Consider the following 10,317-nt stretch of genomic DNA (forward strand, 5'->3'; position numbering starts at 1 on the left):
CATTTCTATCCCATCAAATCTTTTTTTTTCAACTAAATCTTCCCACAAATCTCACTTCATGAAAAAGTATAGGCAAGGGAACTCTGTGGACGTTCCCACACCTAAACACAATTGGGTGTGAAAAATACCCAATACATAGGGGTAATTGATTCTTTTCACATCAGAATATATTGGGGCCTGCTGAATGATAAACAAAAAAGATTCTTTTCTCCAAAAAATATTTATTCCATCATTTATTTCCTTTTTTCTTCCCAATCCAATCCACAATATATCATATGTGGAACAACTCTCACAAAATTTCCACCATTTTTAATTTCTAAGCAATCCGCCTAACAGTATAGATTAGTAATAGAGATGTTAGGAAAATTGTGGGCCTTTGCATTGAGAAAGGGCCCACCGCCGGCCCCATACCCAATACCATGGAGCAGTGGTAGAGGAATGCTTTCCCTTGGGACTTGGGAGATGTAAAGTGCAAATGCCAAGTGGAAGAGAATACTGAAATATCCAAATATTCCAATCCAATTTTACTTAAATACTGACCAGATCAGAGTTTCTAGTGAAAAAGACTTCCTTTCAAGATACAGTTACTTTTTGGAAGCACTAGAGAATATAAAATAGCTTTATAGGATAGATAAGAAAGGGTGAGAATCATAGGAAGGTGGAAAGCATGCTTTGTCAGCCATTAGAGCTTCAGCGTGGGGCCCTGGTGTTACCTTCCGTCCTCTCTGCTATTCAAATAAAATATTCGAAGAAATCATTTCTTCATTTGATTAAGGAAGGCCTGGGTTTGTGTGTTCTTTTCTCTTTTGCTGATTGAGAGTTAATTTAGAGAGAGAGAGAGAGAGGGAAGGCAAAAAGCTGTGATTCATTGCACTGAGTTTCTTCTGAGATAGGGAACGAAAAAGTTGGATTCGATGCTTGAGTTTGTCCCTCGGAAAGGTCGATTTTCCTCCACAAAGTTTGCCGGGAAATCACATCTGTCATTGTATTGGAGATCTATTTGGAGAAAGGCCAACTGGGTCTGTTCATTTCCTCTTCTTTTGGTCGTACTTTTCATGGTTTTGATCTCTGGAGCTGTCCGAGGTTGGGGAGTTTCTCTGGGTTCTTTGATGAGTTATGAACTCAATAGGTATGTGAATGCACTGGCTCTGTTGGGTCCTTTGAAAGATTGAACTTTTCTTTTCTGTCTCTTTTAAGTGATTTGAATTCATTCAGCCTAGAAGAACACTATTGAGTTTAAAACAAAGAAGCAGAACTTGAATCGAAGGAGAAAGAGATTAATCAATAATGGGTCTTGTCTCCATCAACTAGGCTTGTTACAGCTCTTTGTTTTCGGTTATTGTTTTACTTTCAAACCGCGATTAGAATGCTGTGGATCTATAAATTAGAGAGAGTTTCGGTTGTGGGGTTTGCTGGATTTGTTGTACTGTTAGCTCTTCTCCTGCCTTCTGGTTCCGAAGGGTTAAACACGGAGGGAGAACTCCTTCTGTCACTGAAGAGTAGCCTTCATGATGACTTCAATAATCTGGGTAGTTGGAACTCTGGTGACCTGACGCCTTGTGGATGGAGGGGTGTGAATTGCACATTCGATCATGATCCAGTTGTATGGTCCCTTGATCTAAAATCCTTTAATCTCTCAGGTACCCTATCCTCGAGTATTGGTGGTTTGGCCCACTTGATTCACCTAGATGTGTCGTTCAATCAGTTCTCTGGGAATATACCCAAGGAGATTGGAAACTGTTCAATGTTGGAGGTTCTTTATCTGAACAACAATCAGTTTGAAGGCCATATTCCAGTCGGATTGGGTAGTCTATCTAATTTAGTAACTTTGAATATATGCAATAACAAACTCTCTGGACCTTCTCCAGAGGAGCTTGGGAACCTTTCTTCCTTGGAAGAATTCGTAGCATTTACTAACAATCTGACAGGCCCATTGCCTCGTTCACTTGGGAACCTCAAGAGATTGAGAATTTTTCGAGCAGGTGAGAATGCGATTTCTGGAAGCCTGCCAGCAGAGATTGGCGGATGTGAGAGCTTGCAAGTATTGGGTCTTGCCCAAAATTCTTTAGGAGGTGAAATACCCAAAGAGATTGGAATGCTTGGGAACTTGACTGATCTGATCCTTTGGGAAAATCAGCTGTCTGGGGTTATTCCAAAGGAGCTTGGGAACTGTACAAACCTCGGGACTCTTGCTTTGTATGCAAATGATCTTGTGGGCGAAATCCCTGCTGAGATTGGAAACCTGAAATTTCTGCAGAGATTATACCTCTACAGGAATGGGTTGAATGGGACAATTCCAAAGGAGGTTGGCAATCTTTCTTTGACGACAGAAATTGACTTCTCAGAGAACTATTTGACAGGGGAGATACCGATTGAGTTCAGCAAGATAAAGGGTTTACGCTTACTCTTCCTCTTCCAGAACCAGCTTACAGGTGTTATACCCGACAAGCTTAGCAGCTTGGTGAATTTGACTAAGCTTGATCTCTCTATTAATTATCTCACAGGTCCTGTCCCTGTTGGATTTCAATATTTGACTGAACTACTTCAGTTGCAGCTCTTTGACAACTTGCTGAGTGGTGACATTCCTCAAGGGCTTGGAGTTTATAGCCGACTTTGGGTGGTTGATTTTTCAGATAACCAACTAACTGGACGAATACCTCGTCATCTTTGTAGACATTCTAACCTGATTTTATTGAATCTTGGTACAAATATGCTGACTGGAAATATCCCTACTGAAGTTACAAACTGCAAATCATTGGTGCAACTTCGTCTTACTGGAAACAAGCTTAGAGGGAGTTTTCCTTCTGATTTATGTAAATTGGAAAATCTCTCTACTGTTGAATTGGACTCTAATAAGTTTAGTGGGCCTATTCCTCCTGAAATTGGGAACTGCAAAACATTGCTACGTCTTCACCTATCGGATAATTACTTCACATCCAAGTTGCCAAGAGAGATAGGTAGTCTTTCTCAGTTGGTCATCTTTAATATCTCATCAAATATGCTCAGTGGACAAATTCCACCGGAAACAGTCAATTGTAAAATGCTTCAAAGACTTGATCTAAGCCAGAACAGCTTTGTTGGTGCTCTACCATATGAACTTGGAACCCTTTCACAGTTGGAGCTTCTCAAGCTTTCAGACAATAAGCTTTCAGGGAATATTCCTGCAGCATTAGGGAATCTGTCCCACCTGACTGAGTTGCAAATGGGTGGTAACACATTTTCCGGTGGGATACCACCAGAATTTGGTGCACTTTCAAGCTTGCAGATTGCTATGAATCTTAGTTACAATAATCTTTCTGGGACAATACCACCAGAGCTTGGGAATCTCATTTTACTAGAATTCCTCCTCCTGAACAACAATCAGTTGACTGGTGAAGTTCCTGACACATTTGGAAACTTGTCTAGTTTACTAGGGTGCAATGTTTCTTACAATGACTTAACTGGAAGTTTACCTTCCATTTCACTGTTCAAGAACATGGATGTCAGCAATTTCATCGGCAACAAAGGGCTATGTGGGGGCCCTCTTGGGGACTGCAGTTTATTTCTGCCTGCACCCTCTTTCCAACCAACTTCAAAAGGGGTAGATGCCCATGTGGCTAAAATTATTGCAATAGTTGCAGCGGTTGTGGGTGGGGTTTCTCTCATTCTAATTGTTATTATTGTATACTTCATGAGGCGTCCAGTTGAGACGATTGCCCCTTTTCAAGATAACCAGTCATCTTCTCCTGTCTCAGACTTATACTTTTCCCCGAAGGAAGGGTTCACTTTCCAAGATCTGCTTGAGGCCACAAATAACTTTGATGACAGTTTTGTTATTGGAAGGGGGGCTTGTGGAACAGTGTATAGGACTGTTATGCCATCTGGACAGACGATTGCTGTGAAGAAGCTTGCATCTAATAGAGAAGGAAGCAATGTCGACAACAGCTTCCATGCCGAGATTTTAACTCTGGGAAAGGTTAGGCATCGGAATATTGTGAAGCTATATGGTTTCTGCTATCACCAGGGTTCCAATCTTCTTCTATATGAGTACATGGCGAATGGCAGCCTGGGTGAACTGCTTCATGGGGAATCTTGTGGCCTAGATTGGAAGACACGGTTCACGATTGCTCTTGGGGCTGCTCAGGGCCTTGCTTACTTACATCATGACTGTAAGCCTAAGATTGTTCACCGAGACATAAAGTCCAACAACATTCTACTTGATGATTTCTTTGAAGCTCATGTTGGGGATTTTGGATTGGCTAAGGTGATGGACATGCCACAATCCAAAACAATGTCTGCAGTTGCAGGATCGTATGGTTATATTGCCCCTGGTAAGCTTCTCTCTCTCTCTCTCTCTCACACACACACACACACACACGCTTCTGAAAAAGAAATTGGTTAGTACATTCCCTCTGAAGCCATTTACTTTATAGCCTTAATACATTGCCTGAGTTTTCTGTTTGGCATATCTGCATAGGGAACCTAAATTTAAAATTAACTGATTTTTTTTTTTTTTTTTTTTGGTTTGATATAATAAATTATAATTCAGTTAATGTCTGTTTAGGTAGAATGATACGATAATATGACCAAGTAAGTTTATTATCTGTTTTTATGAGAACTGCTTGTTAAAAAATTGCTAAATTACTCTCACTTTTCAACTAAAACTCACAAAAGCTTTCCACATTCTTTTTCTTGTCTCCTTGTCTTTATTCTTACCAACCATATTTTGGCAAGATCACTAATCCTGTGTACTGCCAGTGTCATCCAAGAATAAGTCAGTTGACAAGACAGATCAAACGCACTTGAAGTATATACAGATTTGGTTTAATTTCACACTTGCCAGCCAGAACAACCCTTCTATGATACCCAGCTTAATAGTTAATGCAGGTCCAGTTTAAATTTGGGCCAGGTTATAGTAATAATTTGGGTTTATCCCAATTAAATGGGGTCGGCTTCATGGATCCATGCCCTCCAATTATCTCTTTTTGATGTCATACTTGATACATGGCCTAAACTATGCATGTATTTTCTCACCACTTCTCCTAGGGTTATTTTAGGTCTACCCCCTATAACTCTTTTAATTCCTTCAATCTAAATCAAATCACTCCTCTATACTGGAGCATCCAAATGCCTCCATTGAACATGGCCATGCCACCTCAAATGACTTTCTCGTAGCTTATCATGTGTTGGTGCTACTCCCAAATCAACTTTAATATGATCATTCCTTACTTTATCCTTCCTAGTTTTCCACACATCCATCTCAATATCCTCATCTTCACTACACTAATTTTATCTAAATATATATATATATATATATATATTTTTTTAAGTAGATACATGATGTTTCTTAACTGTCCAACATTCCACACCGTGCATCATAGTTGGTCGTATGATTGTCGTATAAAATTTTCATTTAAGATTTAAAGGAACATGTCGATCACACAACACTTCAGATGTACCTCTCCACTTCATCCATTTTATTTTAATAATCTGTGAAGCATCATCATCTATATCACCTTCTTTATTTTTGATTGAGCTCAGATACCTAAAATAATCACTTTGCAGAATCTCACCATCATCAATTTTCACCACTACATTATCCGTCCTAGTGTAACTGAAGTTTCACACCATATACTTTGTCTTCGTTCTACTTATCTTAAAATCTTTTGAATCCAAGGTTGATCTCCATAACTCCAACTTGGCTTTAATCCCTGCTTTTGTCTCATCCATTAAAACAATATCATTCGCAAAAAGCATACACTAAGGAACATCTTTTTGAATGTCTTTGGTTCAATCATCAATGATAAGCGCAAAAAAATAAGGACTTAAAGTTGATCTTTGATGTAACCCAACTACAATTGAGAATTTACTACCTTAACCCCCCACCGTTTTTACATTAGTCATCGCACCATCATACATAACTTTAATTATTCCCACATATTTACTTGAAACACTTCTCTTCTCTGGTACTTGCTAGATTAACTCTTAAGGGTCTCTATCATAATCTTTTTCTAGGTCTATAAAGACCATATGGAGATCCTTATTGCAATATCTAAATCTTTCTATGAGTATCCTAAGTAAATAACTTTTGCCGTGGATAATTCTGGACTAAAACCAAATTGGTTCGCCATAATAGTAGTTTCTTGTCTCAGGTGGGTTTTGATACCTCTCTCCCATAATTTTAAATTATGACTCATTAGTTTTATCATTTATGCCTCTATAGTTATTGCAACTTTGCATATTACCTTTATTTTTGTAAATCAGAACCCAAATGCTTTCTCCTCCATTCATCTAGCATTTTCCTTGTGCTAATAATCTTATTAAACAGCTTAGTTAGCTAAGATACTAAGATAAAACACAGATTCTTAAGTTCTTCCACATTTTTATTGGACCTCATTTGGGCCTAATGCCTTGCCTACTTTCATCCTCCTTAAAGCTTTTTTTTTTTTTTTTTTTTTTTTTTTTTTTTTTTTTTTTTTAATTTCAAATACCCTTTTTCATATATATATATATATATATATCTACAAATTGTGGTGTCTTGATGGGTAATGCAGTCTTCCGGGACACCATTACTCAAAATGTCTTCGTTTAGTAGACTCTAGAACTATTCCTTCCATCTCTTCTTAATGTCCTTATCCCTTATTAGTACTTTACTATCTTCACTTTTAATATATCTAACATGGTCGAGATCTCTACTCTTCCATTCCCTCATTTTAGTTATCTTTTAAATAACTTTTCCCCTTCCTTTATGCTCATATTATTGTAAACTTGTTCATATTTCTTCACCCTTGATTTTCCCACAATCTTCCTAACTTTATTTCTTGCAATTTATACTTTTGTAGATCCTCTATATCCTTACTCCTTCGCCATGTCTTAAATTTTAGTTTTTTTCCATGTCTTAAATTTAGCTTTCATAGTCTTAATGGCTGCTTGAACCTCATCATCTGACCACCAAGTCTCCCTAGGGGAATGTTGTTTTTCCTTTAATTCTCTTAGGGCATCTTTTGCAACCTTCTTAATACAAGTAGTTATTTCGTTTCATGGACCTTCATTGCACTTGATAATTAGAAAAAAAATAATAATTGTATAGAGATATTATTACCATCTGTTTACTTGTTACAAAGATGTATGTGGGACAGCAACCTGGAATCATCGACCAAGCAAGGTTTTGGAGAAGAGTATGCAGAGTTTGGAGGTAGGGCCAGTTATGGCCTATGAGGAAATGGTAGGTATTCTCTCCCCTGGTCTGAAGGAAGTCAAAAGAAAAACATAAAGCCAAATCGGTTTGGCTAAGGTTTGGCTGCAAAAACTCAAATAAAACTTCCTTGGGGTTAAAATAATTCTTGACAAGATTCGACTGATGGCTTGTAACTGAATCAGAACAATATTAGCAGCATTTTGATAATAAACAAGAGAAGGAAAGAAGGAAGAAGAAAGAAGAAGAGAAAAAAATAGAGGGTAGATGAGATCAGGACAATTAGGGAAAAGAATGCTCTAATCGGCTACTTAAGACTATTTATAGGTTAATTCTGTAAATTACAAGAAAACCCATGACTTATGTGTATTTTCCCTCAATTTCATGAACAGAAATCTCCTGCATATAATTTAATTCTTAACATGGCTAAAGTAGGGCTTAAAAATAGGTTTTATAACCTAGTTTGAGTGACCACTTTTTTGGAGAGGATGGTCTTCACTCTTATGTCCATTATTAAGATCCAAGTTTGAAAATGATATGTTCAACTCATATCTGATCTTTGCAAAATCTAATTGGTGGTTTTAACCTAGACTGATTGTAGAGATTGAACAATACTATTTTTATTTCTTCTTTTTTGGCATATGGTGGAAATTGCTTTTGTTTTCTCTGCTGTTCTCTCATACAATCAGGCTAAAAGTTTTTGTTTCTTAGCCAAGTTTTACTCATTTGTTTGTTTATTTTAGAAACACAATCAGGCCTTGTCATTGATGGTTATTTTGACTTATTTGTGCCAGAATATGCATACACAATGAAAGTTACAGAAAAATGTGACATCTATAGTTACGGGGTTGTTCTATTGGAGTTGCTGACTGGAAGAACACCAGTACAACCGCTAGACCAAGGAGGTGACCTTGTTACGTGGGTAAGAAATTATATTCAGAGCCATTCTTTGACATCTGGCATACTTGATGCTCGAGTAAATTTAGAAGACCAGACTACTGCTGATCACATGATTACTGTCTTAAAAATTGCTTTACTCTGCACGAGTACGTCACCTTTCGACCGCCCAATAATGCGAGATGTTGTATTGATGCTCATGGAGTCCAATGAGCTAAAAGGGAACTTTGTTTCTTCTCCAGTTGATGATGATAGTTTCCCATTGAAGGATGACCCCTTATGATTGTATTTTATGCAATTATTTATGAAAATGATTTTTTCTTCATTACTGATTTTTCCGTGTATTATTTGCTAAAGTAAATTGATAAAGTTTTTGTACATTATCTTTTGTAGATAATATTGTTACTTCACCTCTGTTTGTGAGCTTCGGTGGGTAATCGCTATTACTCAAGTTATACATCCCTATCTGTCTCTCCATCTCAAAGAAATGCAATGGAAATTGATCATGGAAATTGTGATCAACTTTTTTCCTGCTGTGCCATTTCTATGATATTCAGGGTCTTAGATGTGAAACTAGATAGCGGAGAAACGATTCCTATGATGTTGGCAATTTCATTGTTAATAGTAACTTTGCTACATGCCAAGGATTTTAGCATACTGAAAGCCGGTCAATATTCTGAGGTTCAAATTAGGGGTGGCATCACACAATTTTCTTGTGACAATTAATAAAATTAAAATAAATATAATCAGCGACATGAATTGTGACAGAATAACATGTTTCTTTACATGAATCTAAGAATCATAGATACGGAAAATTGTCACAAATCCATAATCCATGTGACTTGTGTCACGCACATGCAGTGGTCTTGTAAAGCATTTGTCAAGTCTTTCAGATATACTTCCCAAAGTCTATTGAATATCCCAAGTATCAACAACAACAGGTGACAGTGAGTAATCAAACCCTAGGAATCTGCACATGGTCATGGATGCTTATTACATTAGTGAATCAGATGGTAAGGTGGGAATAATCTATGGGTGACTGATTGAGTTTAGTCCACCTTGGTCCTTGTAGGTTCCTCATTGCTCACCAAGCTATATGTAATGGGGATGTCCATTTACCATCGTCGCCAACTCATGCTTCCTTACCCCATGGTACACATCGGCAGATGGGGGTGGATCCTTGTATTAGCTGACACCCATTCCAATCTCAGAGGTCAAATTTCAGGCACCAAAACAAGCATGGAAAGTGCTTGAAAATGAGTGTAAAGTTTTATAACATTATTAGACTGCCATTTCACTCTAACAAAATTTAGTGGCATTTCTGGAGTTCTCTATTCACTTTGAACTCAATTTTAGGGTTCTTCTATTTGTTTGGAGGTTAAAGTTGACCAGTAAGCTAGGTGTGGGACCCTCTAGCACGTGGACTTACACTTACCTGTCAATTTAGCCAAAAGGTAAGTCGGTAATGATGAAAAAACATTTTGAACCCTTATTGCGTTTTAATAGCCCCTTTCAGCATTCCATGGAAAGTGAACAACTCAAATACTCAATATACTGTTCATAGCATAATATGTTCTTTGATATAAATCATATACCCACCTACACTATTTCGGAAGCATGTGATGTTTCTCAAGTGCTCTTTTTTTGAGTTTATTCAATCAACTTGGTATCATTTCTGGAAATGATAATCTCATTGAAGTTGGTAAGAATATTTTAAATATCTGACATATCCAAACATATCCGCAGTAATACCTTAAAATTGACTAATCAATACTCCAGCTGATACTTATGAGTTGACTGTTGCCTATGTATACTTTTGAACACAGGAGTTAGAGAATTGTGAAGGAATCCTGATTGAAACCTATCTAGATTGGCATGGATCAGCTATTCCACGTGAAGGATCAGCTGATCCAGGGGGCAAAAGCCTGATGTTGCCAGTCAATCCACTGAGCATAATAGATTGGACCAGTCCTCTCTGATACTTCTTTACTCATAAATGATCTGATAGCTGATATGGATTCATGCTTTTGTAAATTTGAGCCAAAACATAGTCCCAAAGCTTTCCTAGATCCTTGTAGTGGTTTTGAAGCTTTGTAATGTTTTTCCTCATATTTATTTTCATTGAGTCACAGGTATGTAGTCATGTGATTAAGTGTACTTTTTTGGATCTTCCTCTTTGAGTTATATATGTATATCTATCTATCTTTGATAACTATTATGGATCCATATTTGTAGAGGTTTAATTT

The 10,317-nt window shown here is 37.4% G+C and overlaps 1 protein-coding gene across 1 annotated transcript; it reads left to right on the forward strand.

The window, feature by feature from the left end:
• Positions 1–627: 627 nt before the first annotated feature.
• On the forward strand, positions 628–8,396 carry LOC122087684 (probable leucine-rich repeat receptor-like protein kinase At5g63930). The gene is made up of 2 exons (XM_042656887.1): positions 628–4,310; positions 7,969–8,396. The coding sequence occupies exons 1-2, from the start codon at positions 1,367–1,369 to the stop codon at positions 8,352–8,354; spliced, it is 3,330 nt and encodes a 1,109-aa protein (XP_042512821.1). The 5' UTR covers positions 628–1,366; the 3' UTR covers positions 8,355–8,396.
• Positions 8,397–10,317: the final 1,921 nt, after the last annotated feature.

Source organism: Macadamia integrifolia, chromosome 8 (assembly GCF_013358625.1).
Source record: "Macadamia integrifolia cultivar HAES 741 chromosome 8, SCU_Mint_v3, whole genome shotgun sequence".
Lineage (NCBI taxonomy): Eukaryota > Viridiplantae > Streptophyta > Magnoliopsida > Proteales > Proteaceae > Macadamia > Macadamia integrifolia.

Excerpts from the sequence above, each read along its gene's own strand:
- LOC122087684 (XM_042656887.1), top strand. The coding sequence starts at position 1,367 with ATGCTGTGGATCTATAAATTAGAGAGAGTTTCGGTTGTGGGGTTTGCT. Across the intron at positions 4,311-7,968 it reads GTATGGTTATATTGCCCCTG|AATATGCATACACAATGAAA; the intron begins GTAAGCTTCTCT and ends TATTTGTGCCAG.